Source organism: Myotis myotis, unplaced genomic scaffold, assembly GCF_014108235.1.
Source record: "Myotis myotis isolate mMyoMyo1 unplaced genomic scaffold, mMyoMyo1.p scaffold_m19_p_14, whole genome shotgun sequence".
NCBI classification, from domain to species: domain Eukaryota; kingdom Metazoa; phylum Chordata; class Mammalia; order Chiroptera; family Vespertilionidae; genus Myotis; species Myotis myotis.
The window spans coordinates 22692840-22708229 of NW_023416318.1; the positions used below are offsets into that span (position 1 = coordinate 22692840).

Below are 15390 nucleotides of genomic sequence, written 5' to 3' on the forward strand. Positions count from 1 at the left end.
GTACAAGTTGCCCTGACTGGTTTGGCTCAGTGGATAGAGCATAGGCCTGTGGACTGAAAGGTCCCAGGTTCAATTCCAGTCAAGGGCATGTACCTTGGTTGCGGGCACATCCCCAGTGGGAGGTGTGCAGGAGGCAGCTGATCGATGTTTCTCTCCCATCGATGTTTCTGGCTCTCTGGCTCTCTCCCTTCCTCTCTGTAAAAAATAAATAAAATATATTAAAAAAAAATAGTACAAGGTTTTCCACTTCGATGGGAACAAGCTCAACCTTGTGTGAGCTCCAAGATTGTTTTGCATGCTCCATTCTCATGGTTGCCCAGTTTTGGGTGGTTTTCTCACATCCATGCAGCAATCACTATTTAGCTAAAGACTCCTTTGGAAGAATCCTCTGAAGTTCTCGTTTACTCTGTAGTTCTTTCTTCCCCATGTATTTCCTTGTTGGTGCTGTACATTATGAATCCTACGTACCTTTACCTCCCCTAATTCACCCCTGTCTTTTTAAGTCAGGGAGAATGTTGGGCTCTGTTTCGTTCTTCATCCTTGCCCTGCAGCCTGAAAAGTCTCCAGGCCATATGGCTGACTCTTTATAGAGATTTTCTCATTTGTTTCCCTTCTTTCAAGGATCACTGTCCTACAATGCCTATTGTTTGATCTCTGACAAATCATTTTTTCATACATATTTTATCCAACATTTTAGTTAATGTGGGAAGGTAAATCCTGTCTTTTTATTTATTTATTTATTTATTTTTTATAATGGGTAGAAGCCTTCCCCTGATCTCTGGGTTGCCTCCTGCCCCTGAGGGCTCCCAGACTGTGAGAGGGGGCAGGCTGGGCTGAGGGACTCCCCCCCCCTCCAGTGCATGAATTTTCATGTCCTGGGCCTCTAGTAGTTTATAAAATTCTTAGTTCAGAAATACACTATTCTGTCAGTGAAGCAAAGCACAGTTTATTTAATGGATGATGTTTTTGGTAGTGCTAAGGGGAGGAGTTGAGTGTTTCTATTTTTTTACATAAGATCCTAAGTTTGCCACACTTACTTGTTTTTTCCTCCTAGCACCCAGTTTCCAAAGTATTTCCTTCCCTGCTTTTTTACCGTCTTCTATTCCTACATTTCTTTTCTAAGACGAACCCCTTGCCTTTTGTGTTCATGTTTAGTCCCTTACCTGTAGTCAGTGTTCTACCATACTTTGATCTACCAGATTATTGTTACTAGTATTTGTTTCAAGTTAGCTAACCCAAATCTAACTCAATACATTAGCACAAAAGGGATATGAGTGATTCTAATTATGCTTCATTAAAAGGATCATTTAAAAGTAAATGAATAGAATATAATCATCTTAACTAAAACCAGTAGGAGGGCATTTGTACTCTACCAAATCTCCCACCCTAAATGTCTTTCTGCTTCCTCACACCAACATCCAACAATATTTTAGAGGAATATAAACCTGCCAGAGGCCTGGTGCATGACATTCGTGCACTGGGGGGGGGGGGGGGGTGAGGGGATCCCTCAGCCCGGCCTGCGCCCTCTCGCAGTGTGGGCCCCTTGGGAACAGGCCTAAGCCAGCAGTCGGACATCCCCTGAGGGGTCCTTAGCGCTGCCGCAGAGGCAGGAGAGGCTCCTGCCACCGCTGCTGCGCTCACCAGCAGTGAGCCTGGCTTCTGGCTAAGCGGCGCTCCCCCTGTGGGCACCCACTGACCACCAGGGGGCAGCTCCTGCGTTGAGCGTCTGCCCCCTGGTCGTCAGTGCGCATCATAGTGACCAGTTGTTCGGTCGATTTGCATATTAGGGTTTTATTATATAGGATTATTTTTGTACTTGGTCCAGTCCCCTCTTCTCTCTTCCATGCATTTTTTTCTGAACCTCCTAGCTGTCCAAAAGGAGTTGCTGTTGGAGTTCCAGATTGGAAATAACTGAAAGTGATCTATATATTTTTTTCTTCAGGTAATTTGAAATTTAGTGTTCTCTGTCTTTTGTTGTTGTTGTTCTTAATATTGATCTATATAGTGTTTTGGGGGAGGATGTGTGGAGAGGTTGGCATTTAGGCAACTATCATTACTTTTGTTTCCTCTAAGCCTGGAAAAATCTGCTTTTTGAGAGGAATTAAGAAAAAAAAAGCTAATTTGGATATTTTCTTTAATCAGAAACGTATGATGGCATGTGACATGGCATTTGACCTTTTAAAATGGCTGGATTTTGCAAATAAGGGACTTTGGGATTTTATTCTTTCAGATAACAGAGCAGTAGAGAAGTTTTACTATTTTTCATGTAAATTTTGAATTCCAGATTGTTCTTACACCTATGTGTGGGATGTCTATAAAGTTAGGTTAAAGTTACTACATAATACCTTTTAGTGCTTTAATGAAATAGTGAATTATTGTTACTTGACCTTTTGAAAAGGTCAGTAGTACATTTTGTTTCATTTTTTGAAACGACATTTAAATGTAATGAAAGTCAGAACTGTAATATTACCATGAAAGTAAAGGTTATGGGGTACATTTAATTGTGTTCCTCTATTTTTGAAACTGCTTTGAGGGAGACTGTGCTAAAATTCTTGTGGTAATTGTTTTTCAAGAATTTTATTACTCTTTTTCATTTTATAGTGTTGGAGTAAAAGATTATAATTCTGTTTGTCCTTTTCTGCCTACCTTTGCTCAGATTTCATGTGCATTATCCTATTTAAGTTACAAAGTTTAAGCTGCTTACTCATCCACTTTCTCAAGAAAGTAAAACTGAATAAAATTCTGAGAACAGTCCCTTTTTCCTTAGAAAGAAAGACTCTTGAGTAAAATTTTATATATTCAAATGTATAGTTAGTGAATATGTAAGTTGAAAGAAGTAATGTATTATGTTAGCAATTTTATTAACTATCTGCAAATGTGGGAGAATTGAATACATTCTGATTTATGAAAATATTTCTCTGATGTTTGTATATTTAGATTATTTAACTAAATATATTTTTATTTTATAAAATATAGAATATTGGAAATATGATGCCTATAATGTATTACATATTCTTATTTTACTTATTAACATTATGACTTCTTTTATATTCAAAGCAATTTGAAGGAATTTTCTTTTTCATACATTTATTTCCCAAGAAATAACATTTAAAAATCTTTGTCTACATTAACAATTTCTTATAACTCTTATGTTTATGTGAGGGACTGTCTCTTTGGAAACAACTTTAGTGGTTTGATTTCCCAATAATTACAAAGTTTTGGCCAATTAATTTTCCTCAAATGCAATATTATGTTGCTTATATTTTAACAGGTATAAACATATGGATGAAGTTTATACCATTTAGAAAATAAAGGAAGCATTGCCTTTTCTATATGATTCTAAAATTAAGTGAAACTCGTAACATTAAATGAAAGGTGAAAATTTGAACCTTTTCAATATTTTCCACAGGGAAGAGACTTCCATCTTAAAATATTGTTGCCTGAAGATTTGCAGCTGAAGAATGCAAGGTGATATATTTTGTTCTATATTTGCATCTTTATGGAATGGTTAGTCAATTAATCTGCTATAAACTGATTTCAGTCATTAGAGTTTTGCCTAAAATGCTTATTAGTCATTTCTGACTTTCCCAGATCATTGTGCATTTATAAATTATTTTCCCTGGTGCTGAAGTACTTTTCAAAGGTGACACATTAATTCTCTAATTTTCTTTTTTATTTAAAGCAGTAAACAGCAACTGTGTAAATTTCACTAACAAGTATTGAACTGAAGTGTAAAGGTAGAATACAAAAGAAGTAGAGTTAGTACAGACAGCCTGTCAAGGAATGTCAAGAGATGAGACTAGAAATTTAGGTAGCACCCCAAATCTCATTTCTGCTCCTAAATATCTCCTAAATATGCCTCCTAAATATCCGGAGGCATTTACAAGTAGAATTGATGGATTTTGTGATTGATTAGAAGTGGGAAATAAGAGGGAAAGAGGAATGGAGGATGCTTTCCAAGTTCCTGACTTGGATCACTAAGCTAGAGAAGAGGGAATTGATGGAGAAATTGTTTTAAGACATATCAGGTGTGAGATATCATGAGAGGCTATTCAGTAGGTAGTAGTGTATTGGTGTGTTAATTCCAGTGTGAGACTTGGAATGGAGATGCATGTGGAATTCACAGTCGGCATGGGGTTTGGGGCTCTGAGTATGGATAGACTTCAGCGCTGCATGTGGGGGGTGAAAAGAGAAAGCCAGTGAGGGTTTACCACATTTAAAGGACTGGTAAATATAGAGGACCTTGGAGGAAGACTAAGGATTGACCAGAAAAGTAAGGGGAAAACTGAAGCCAAACAAAGAGAGACAGGAAGGGGTGGTTAATAGTGCTGAGTGTTGCAAGGGGATCATTTAGAAATGATTAGGTTTTATGTAGACACTAGACAGGTGTATTAGGTTTTAGAGTGGATGATGAGTGGGTGGAAAGGAAATGTAAACAGTATAAACTATTTTGAAGAAAATGAGTGGCCAATGCTGGGAAAACTTAGGCCTCCTACTTCTAGGTAAGTTAAATCTCTTCCTAGAAGAGTTACCTAACAATGTTGAGAGCACAGCTGAGATGATCCAGTAGATAGATGAACATTAACTATCACTAACGTGATTAAAAGGCTGTATCCTTGACTTACAAGTTTAATTCGTTCCGTGACGGAGCTCGTAACTCAAATTACTCGTATGTCAAATCAAGAAGTGAACGAGTGAGACATGTGATGCTGGGCTGATGTTGTGGCGTTCACTGTGACATTCGCTGCGCCAGCTAGCGGTGGGGTATCTGAAGCTGGCTCGTAACCCGAATTTTAGCTCGCAACTCAAAACAAAAATCGGCCGAGAGACGGCTCGTATCTCGAAAAACTCGTTAGTTGGGACACTCGTAAGTCAAGGTCCCACTGTAGTTATATTACTCTGGAATTTGAAGAAGATTATATTGCTACATAAACTTTCTCAAATGTAAGTTCTGTATGTTAAGATCTAAACTGTTGGTTCTATTTAACCTACCTCGGAGCAGAATCTGGTTCAATAGATAACATTGCTATGTTTAAAAAAAGATGTACTGTTTGCCTGTCATTTATTGATTGCAATTATTTATATTTTGAAATAAAATTAGTACTGTAAGTTTGAAGACTTTGAACTTTATAAGTGGTAAAAATTTTATTAACTCTTCAGAATTATGTTTGTCTTTCTTTTCTATGCTCATGCCTGTTTGTGTTAGCATACATGTAAGTTTTTTCCTATTCTGAACAAATAACACATTATTTTATTCCATTAAATTTTAGATTACTATGTAGTTGGAAGCTGAGGACAATACTTTGTGGATACCACCAAATAATACAACAAGTAAGTCCTTTAAAAGGTTTATGTTTTAAGCAAGGGTAAGAAATTACTAAGTTTACTCTTTTTTAAAGACTTACTGTGCAGAATGTTGTAACAAACTGGTTGCTAAATTTTGTAGGTTTCATCTATATGAAATATTTTAAGGATCTCTACATTATGTAAAGTGTTTTTTCTGTCTCAGAATCCTTAGCACATCTCTGGGCAGCATTTATGTTCAAGATTTCCATCCTTGAGACTTCAGGGTCTTCAAATGCATTCACCCTTCTCCATATCCATCACTTTTTGAGTGATTTTTTTCTGCTAAGACTGAATAGTGGTGTTATAAAGAAATTCCAGGAACCATTTAGGAGTTGTAGGATATATGTGACAAAAATGGGATTGTAGTTCTAGATTAGTAACAGAAAAGGTGTGGAAATCACTTAGGATCATGTATGTGGACATAATAGGAGTAGCTGTAAAGGCCACATTAGTGAAATATAGGCAGGATTAATTTAGTTATTCTTTTTTAAATTATTGTATAGTAGTAATGTAAGTTTGTACCTTTTGATCACCTTCACCCATTTTGCCCACCCTATGTACCCTGGTTTAGTTATTCTTAATGTTTAGGTTCCTGTACCTGAAAATTCCATTAAAGAGTAAAGAAACTTTAAAACAAAATCACTGTTACTAAAGCAAATGAAATGCCTCTTGTAGAAAAATAAATTAAGTAGAAATGCATTTAATTTTATGCTTTTCCCTCTTATATTTTCTCTATCTAAAAGGCAGGTTATTATCTATGATAACTGACAATGACAGAAACTCTCACATAAAGCATTACTGAACCAAAAAGAAATAATAGGAGATAAACTATTTGATTTGTAGAATGTAGGCTGTAATTGCTGGCAGTATAATTACAGCAGTTTTTCAAGGAGATGCTTAAATCATTTCTTCTGTTGCTCCCTCTCTATCCCCTGTGACTATTTATATTATATATTGAAGTTTAAGAAGTGAACCTATTGAGATATTTAAAAAGCCTGAAAATCTTGTTAATAAAGACTAAGTATAATAATAAGATCTCTTTTTTCTTTACCAATTCACCAAAAGGGTTCCTAGAAAAAGTCCCAATTACTTAATCTCCTTTCTGCCCTCCATTTGGTTATGTAGAACCCAATATTAGTTGAGTCTTTGTTTTATTCCAAGTCCAGATGAATATCAATATTCTTCCTTTGTATCATTTTTTTAATTGAGTTCAGAGAGGAAGGAAGAGGGGGGAGAGAGAGAGAGAGAGAGAGAGAGAGAGAGAGAGAGAGAGAGAGACATCAATGATGAGAGAGAATTATTGATCGGCTGCCTCCTACATGCCCCCTACTAGGGATTGAGTGTGCAACCCAGGCATGTGCCCTTGACCGGCATCGAAACTGGGACCCTTCAGTTCACAGGCCGACGCTCTATCCGCTAAGCCAAACTGGGTAGGGCTCTTTGTATCATTTTTAACTAGTAAATATGGATCAGGGGGTCAGCAGTCTTTTTCAGTGAAGGACCAGATAGTAAATTTTTCAGGTTTTGTGGACGGTAAGTTCTCTGTTACAGCCACTCAACTATGCCCTTTTAGCGCCAAAGCAGCCATGACAAGAGGTAAAGGAATGGCTTAGCTGCATTTCAGTACGGATTTATTTACGAAAGCATGCATTGGCTGGATTTAGCCTTGGACTGTAGTTTGTAGACTGTGGATATAACTTATTACTCATTTCTACTAAATTGGGGGTGGGGGTGGGGGGTAGGGAAGAAAGGAAAGATATTGTATAGAAGAAGGGAAAATCAAAGATTTGTTCTAAAACCTGAACCCACTCAAAGTTATGTTAAAATGTGAATCTTATGTCTCATACATTGCTAAAATATCTTAGATTATTATTTTTGTCTCGAAAGAGAGTGAACAAATTCATATGTTGACTTTGTCTAGAACTGTGTGACTGTAGTGCTGTGCATCACAAAAAGTAGCAAAAATACGATATTTTGAATTCAAGCAGAGAAATGATAAAGAACTTTAAGAAAACAATTTTAAATTATTTTTTTGCTTTCTTTTATTGTATAGTTATTTTATTTTAAGAATGATTTCTAAGAAATGGAATAGTGATTCTTAAATACTCATTCTACTTTTGAAGTTTTACTTTTACTTTTGCCATTTTGTTATATTAGTTTTATCTTATTGAAAGATTGACTCCTTTTGAATTAATATGGGTTAATTGTGAAAGGATAAAAATAATAATTATAGGTAATCTTTAAAGTCAATAAAAACAAAAATAGACAGTATTATAATTTAATTAATTGCTCTAACTAGATTTTTTTAGTTGTATAGATTTGCATGATTTTTATATTTTATGTGCTTATTTCCACTTCACTCCCTTAAAAAATAATGATGTGGTTTGCTAGATTTGTTAAACTTGACAGTAATCAGTGTTGAAGGAAGAGAAGAGTGTGTGAGGTTTTAGGTGACATTCTACTCAGTTCAGTATATCTCACCAGAGTAGATTTTAAGCTCTGATTTACTCTTTCAAAATGAAATTTGTAGGAATAGTAAGAATGTTGACTAATACTTCAATTCTTATACTTTTATGATGTAAATATAATTAATATTTATTCACATAAACATGTATTTTAGTTTCAGTGAATGGGATATTCATTGTACAAGTGAAATTAATTGGAAATGTAATTTTGATCTAGAGAATGAAGCACTCCCCTGATCTAATGAGCTTTATGATGGAGTTGAAGATGGTCTTGGTAGGTATTTGTTTTCTAACACTGCTACCATAAGTCTTGATTGCTTTTGTAATTCCTGTATCTTTTATATCTTACTGTGAAAATCTTGGTTTCTAGTATTAACATAATTATTATTTTTGGTCTATTGGTCATTTAATTTTGAAGAAATAATCATTATTCAAAACTGAAAATATTGAGTTAATCTCTGAGTCACAATATTCTCTTTAGTACATTTATTACTGTAGTTCTGAATAACATGAGATCCTATTTTTTAGCTTTCTAAAGAAATATGGACAGCATTGGTGATATTATCACACACTTATGACAGTGTATCTAAAAATGGAAGAATTATTACTTTATTTGTTGAGGTGTGTTGTTAGTAATAGGGTTCCTATAATACAATCACTGATAAAAGTATTGATACCTCAATGAAATCAGTAGGTACTGAATTTGTTCAGGAAATTTTGTAAATCTCCCATGGAGTTTCCTAGTAATAGCTGAGCATATAGTAGCTGTTCTGCATGCATTTTATAAATGAACAATTACCCATATTTTTAAAAACTATATGAGGTGTCGGTTATTTTATTCCTATTTTAGAGCCGAGTCATTAACTGCCTAAGACCTAAAAACTAGGAAATATTCAAGTTAGGATTTAAAACTCTGTGTGTAAATCCTCTGTTCTTTCTACTACATAGCTTTGCTTCCTTCTCCACGAAGAATACTTTGCTTCTCTGCTTTTGCTTTTTTCCTGTTATGGTTCTGGAATAGGAGTAACATGTCTGACCTAAGGTAGAAGGCAGAGTTTACAAATATCATAAATTTAGGATTAAAATACTGTTTTTATTATTATCCAAGTTTCTTTTTACTGTCAATATTTGTGGATAGCAATAATTAGTATTTCTGAATAAAAATAGAAATTTCAAAGGAAATACTGTATAGGTGTTACATGTATAAGTACAGGAACTGTACGTACATTTTTTTTTTTTTTTAGAAATGGATAATCTTAATACAAATATATTTTTATGGACCATCAGGCTATCATTAGATATCATTAGGTATTTAGTTTTTTAAAAAACACACAAAACAACAAAAAACAAAAACTCCTTGTTTTCTAGGAGTTTACCTTCTAATCAAATTTAGATTGATACTTTGGGCTTTACAAATCTGCTTTCACAGGGTTTTTTAATTTTATTTTTAAAATCATAAAACAGATTTAAAACTTTATTAAAGTACTTCCAGCTAATATTTCTGATTTTGAAATACTTTTTGTAAAATCTGTTTTTTTCCAGTGTTACCTTAATTTGATAGTATCTTATCCTTGTAAAAAAAAAAAAAAAGATAAGCACTAATAGACTAAACATATACTTAAAGCATTAAAATTTATACCTTTTATAAAGGTTACACTTACTAGAAACATAGTTTTTATGCTATTTCCATATGGTTTTGGTATTTTATCAGATTTCTTTTTAAATTTTACTTCTTTAGTTTTTAGATACCTTTTGATAATTCAGACCATATGAACATCTATGTAATTTATAGATATTTGTCTAGGTTCGCACCTTTGCAGTAATTGGTAATTTTTAACCTCAGCAATTCTAGTGATGTTGGTATTGCTTCTAAAACGTAATTTTAGTTTTGTTTGGAGGAACATAAACCATCTTAAAGATATCTTAGGTGAGCCTAGCAGAAAAAGGAATTGTGCTCTATCCAGATGGCAAAACACTTGAACTTGCCCAGTCTGGAGTTTTATAGAATGAAGAAAGAAATTAGCAGATAAATATTTATTGTGATAATGAACGGTTTTTGTTTGTAAGGTAATTCATAATGGTGTACAGATGTATCAATCTAGGCAATGTACTTAGAGTTCAGGCTCTTCTTCAAAAGTACATGTTACTTACTATCAAACATGTCCACAGGAGTAGGAAGAGATTAATGAAGCCTTGGGAATGAGTATTTTTTTTTTTTTAAATTTTCATCTTTGATAAGTGTAATAGAGGAGAATATTAAAGTTAAGGTTGAAGGTATAATAATTCACTTTTTTTAATCCATTCTATTTTTTTAATTGATTTAAGAAAGGAAAGGGAGAGAGAGATAGAAACATCAGTGATAAGAGAGAATCATTGATCGGCTGCCTCCTGCATGCCCCACACTGTGGGTTGAGCCTGACGCCTGGGCATGTGCCTTGACCAGGAATTGAACCATGACCTCCTGGTTCATGGGTTGACGCTCAACCACTGAGCCACACTGACCAAATAATTGACATTTTTATATGATCTTCAGTGCAGTCCTTTAACTTTTTTCATCTCTCTCTCTCTCTCTCTCTCTCTCTCTCTCTCTCTCTCTCTCTCTCTCTTTTTAATGAGAAGTGGAAAGATTCAGCTGGATTTTCTGTAAAAATAATGGACACTTTAGTTAGGCACAGAGAAGATTATGAAATTATTTTGTGTAATCATGTACTAACAATTCATCGTCTGGCATTCCACAGCTGATCCAAGTTTTTTCTTTTAAACAGGAAGTTGCTTTAAAGAATAAACAAGAAATACATGCACTACCTCCCCCTCCCCAGTTCTACTCAAGCCTTATTGAAGAAATAGGAATTCTTGGTTGGGATAAGTATGTCTATTTTAAAATATGTTTTAGAAATGTCTTTCTTTTACATATTTCAACTTAATATTTTTTCGGTTTTAGCAATTTATTTTATACCTGTTTTTAGTCAAAGTGTTTCATTGTAATTAGAGTGTCTGATCCTTATTGTGGTTATGAATTAAAGGGATGTTATCTTGAAAAAATGACCTAGAAGGTAAAATACTAAATTTGTGAAAAAAATGACATATTTTCACTGAACATATTTTTTAAATTTATTTTTTAACTTTTATTGGGGTGTAATTAATAAATATAATTATAATATATTTAAAATGTACATTGTGGTTATTTGATATACATATGCATTGTGAAAATATTCCCACAATTATGTTAATTAACACATCCATCACCTCACATATTTGCCTTTTTTATTTTTATTTTGTTTACATTTTTGTTGTCAGTTTTCTTGTTGCTATTATAGAGGGGAGAATTTTTAGAACTTCTGAATGCCATTTTGTTGATGTCACCAAATCTATTTAGGCTTATATCTACCACTATGTCTTCTATTCTCTCACCTTGCCCAAATCCTTATTCTCGTGCTCTGTTCCAAAACTGGTAAAAAGGCAAAGGGAAAAATGACTGCAAAATTTTTATTCACCTCTCTTCTATTCCCCCTTTCAAGACCTTGGTCCTTCAAGTCCTGGTTGCCTTAGCAGTTCTTTGATGCAGTCATACTTTTTTTTCCTTTTCTCTTTCATCTGGTTACTCTAGTTGTTCTCAGTGGAAGTTTTGGTCTGTAGCAAGCTTCTCCATCTTAGCCAGACATAGATGTTACCTATAATTTTAAATGTATTATTATGGTGATATTGAGGTTAATGTTAATTTATGAGATTAGGCTTTATTTGATAAGGTGTTATTCCTGAATAGGATTTGGGATGGATAGAATTTTTATAATAAAACAAGAGGCCCAGTGCACGAAATTCATGCTTTTGGGGTGGGGGTCCCTCAGCCCGGCCTGCGCCCTCTCGCAGTCTGGGAGCCCTCGGGGGATGTCTGAGTGCTGGCTTTAAGCTGGCAGTTGGACATCCTTAGCGCTGCCGCCGCTGTGCTCGCCAGCCGTGAGCCCAGCTTGTTGCCGAGCAGCGCTCCCCCTGTGGGAATGCACTGACCACCAGGGGGCAGCTCCTGCGTTGAGCATCTGCCGCCTGGTGGTCAGTGTGTGTCATAGCAACCAGTTGTTCTGCCCTTCGGTCGATTTGCATATTAGCCTTTTATTATATAGGATGTAGCATACCAATGGAAGGAAGAAGACAGAGAAGATGAGTAATGAATTAAGATGTGCTAATAGCAATTCTACTGAGGTTATGAAGGTGTGTCTTAAGGCATTGATGACATGGACCCTGCCATTTTTTGGATGTAAGGTGACAGAATAGAGAAAGATTATTTTGACTTATTTTCAGGTGCTTAATATTAAGACCTAGTTTTTAAAATAGTTAAGGATGTAGGAAGGGAGTGAAAAGGGAAGAGGTAATGGTTCTAGTTTTGTTTTTGTTATATTGATAAAGTGAATTTGAGACAGTTTTCTCTGTGAATGTGACATATTTCAGAGAACTCCAGTAAAAATTTGTTGAAGCACTGATAACTTAAATATTAAATTTTTGAATAATTCATTTTCTTTCAACTGTTATTTGTGAATGCTTGTAATGGAGGGCAGTGAGGATACATAGGCAAGACTTAAGATTGTTCATAGGACTTACATCTAGTAGAAGAGTCAGAATTTATGTAGATAATCACAGTAGTACTTAATTCTAACTGGTAAGTATTATAAAGTATAATTATAGGATTTCTTGAAAGCCATTAGTAACAAAGTTATAAAGAGAAGTAGTGCAAGTATGTAAAATACTTTATGGAATAAATGGTTTTAGAGATGAAAGGAAAGTATTGATTTTTGCTTTGTATTATACATATTGTGATGTGACAAAAAGGGATAGATCTCTAATTTAGATAATAGGTGAAAGGCAAAAATAAAGATATGAATGCCTCTACCATAACCTTCATCACAATATAAATGTTGGTCTCCACCTTAGACTAAGGTCATTGCACACAGGAACTTTCATTTATAAAGTTGCTGTTATATGCCACTGACTGTGCTAGCCACTTTATATAATTCTTATTTAATTCTCAGCATAAGTTTCAAGATATATATTTATATTCCCAATTTTGTATATATAAGTTGAGTGTATACAGCCAAGGCTGGTTGTATGTCAGTGCTCAGGCTTTGTGTGTGTGAATGATATTCCCTGGAGTGGTGCTGTGGGTCAGCTCTCATATGCAGCCTTCAGTAAAGTTTCCTCAAGTACCTTCAGTGTGTGACTATGGATAAAATTGGCCATATGCAAAATTAATGCATCCTGAGAGACAGTTTCAAAATCTCTTGGCTTAGATTTGAGAAAGGTGATAGTTTAATTATAGTGATTAGGATGCATGCTTGAATTAGGTATATAGCTGTTACCTAATCATTTGTTTCATAGCTTTACAAATAAAGACTGTTAGCAGAAGAGAATTTTTCTGCATGGATTGTGAGAGGCCAAAGAATAAGATTTGTCAATATTTGTCCAACACTGCTAAAGTAAGAAAATCTATCAGTTTTATTTTTGTCTTAATTCTTAAATCAGGTCTACTTGGCACACTGATAATACTGGGTTTCAGGACACTCAGAGCTAAAACTGAGACCTGAATTGTACTGTCCCCAAACTAGAATTGCTGCATTTTGAGGCCCTGCTTCAGCAGCTAGCTAGCTTTTTCATTTAAAATACTAGAAGCCTGGTGTACGGATTCATGCACTGGTGGGGTCCTTCAGCCTGGCCTGGGGGGATCAGGCTGAAACCGGCTCTCCCACATCCCCTGAGGGCTCCTGGATTGCACAAGGGTGGTTCTTGGGTGACACACCCTGGAATTGTTGTCCCTCCTCTCTGGTTCCAGGTGCGTCGCCCGAGAACCAAGAACCGCAGCTGCAAGTCACCGCAGCTCAGCAGCTCCTGTGTTGAGCATCTTCCCCCTGGTGGTCAGTGTGCATCCTAGCTACCGGTCGGAGCGTCTTCCCCCCTGGTGGCATTGCACATCATAGTTACCATTTGGACGGTCGGATGGTTGCTTAGGCTTTTATATAGATAGATATTTTGAAAATGATACACATAATGGTTTGTATGATAAACTAGTTTAAGTGGATTATGAGAATCTCAGTGATTTCTAGACCATGTTAATATATACATATTTCCTTTGCATTCTTAACAATAATCTTTTAGTTTTAGATTTGTTAATGTAATAATAAAATCTGATAATAAAAGAAAAATCTTTTTAAGTTAATGAAGACCTTGCTGTGTTTTTAAATTACATACTTGACATTTCTAATCAACTCTATAGGATCAGGCATTATAAAAAATTAAGTTAGAAATGATACAGAATTAGTAGCCGCCTTAAGTTTGATTGCTGCTGTTATAATTTCTATACATGTTTAAACTTCTTAAAAAGCACACTAAAAACAGCAAGTTGTTCAAAGGGTAAAGATGAAGATGATATGACAGTTGCGGGTGACTTTGAGTGTTATGCTGTTTCACAAAGGTGAGGGATGGAAAAAGATGTCTTGATGGGCTTTTGTTAACTTCTGCTTGTGTTGTTTTGCAGAGTAGCTCATAAAAAACAATGGGAATTAAACAGAGTCCTTGGGGTTTAGTAGGATTGTCTGTTTGGTACTATGAATGTCCTGGAGTTACAGGTGGGCTGATCTACATCTCACTTTACCTAGGATAGTCCTATTAATGACTGCCTTTTATCCTGACTCCTGTCAGTCTCAGAAGTGTCCCAGTTGGGAAGAAATTCATAGTCACCTTATTTATAGTCTATCTTATGGTTGTTTATTTGGAAATATGTTTTATTGATTTTTTACAGGGAAGAAGGGAGAGGGATAGAGAGTTAGAAACATCGATGAGAGAGAAGCATCGATCAGCTGCCGCCTGCACACACCCCCTACTGGGGATGTGCCTGCGACCAAGGTACATGCCCTTGACCGGAATCAAATCCAGGACTCTTCAGTCCCCAGGCCGACTCTCTATCCAGTGAGCCAATCCTGCTAGGGCATCTTATGGTTGTTTTAATAATCATATGGCATCATTTAATTCAGAGATTAAATGGGGAAATGATTAGATGATTTTACCCTTTTTATAGCATATTATTTATCAGAGTGAGTAGAATTCAGGTATTTGGCCTTTCAGATTTGTCTTGGGAAATCTTAGTTTTACCTAATTTGTTGTGCCGCTGAAGGATTGTTAATATATCTCAATATATATTAAGTTAGATTTTTAATTAAGCCTATTATTTTAGTAATGGATTTGATCCAGTGATGATGATATGTTCTGTAATTCTCAATGAATTTCAAAGAACTATATAACATATTGGAGTAAGTGGAATACTTGTTTATAGTAAATTAATTTCAATAACTGGACAAGGACTTTAATTCTGGCTTATCAGCTGTGTGACCTTGGTCATGTAACGTAACCTCCCTGAGCCACATTTTCTTCATTTTTCAGTTGAAACTAATAATACTTAATAATGAGTGTTGAAAAGAAACATGTTATGTGACTCGTTTAATCCCTGTGTAAAGTAGCTATAAAGTTGTTGAGACACTAGTTCACTTAGAAATGTCAGACTGTATATGAGTTTCACAGAGATTTAATTAGTGTTATG

At 35.1% G+C, this 15390-nt stretch overlaps 1 protein-coding gene across 4 annotated transcripts in view; it reads left to right on the forward strand.

The window, feature by feature from the left end:
* Positions 1 to 15390, forward strand: part of FANCL (FA complementation group L) — a 77562-nt gene that overhangs the window by 4927 nt on the left and 57245 nt on the right. For all 4 annotated transcript variants that reach the window (XR_004971831.1, XM_036334493.1, XM_036334495.1 and 1 more), the window contains exons 2-5: positions 3410 to 3468; positions 5271 to 5331; positions 8029 to 8085; positions 10577 to 10677. Coding sequence is in view for 3 of the 4 variants with exons in the window: in XM_036334493.1 (XP_036190386.1) it covers positions 3410 to 3468; positions 5271 to 5331; positions 8029 to 8085; positions 10577 to 10677 (278 nt within the window). In the remaining variant the exon portion in view is untranslated. The remainder of the gene's footprint in view (positions 1 to 3409; positions 3469 to 5270; positions 5332 to 8028; positions 8086 to 10576; positions 10678 to 15390) is intronic.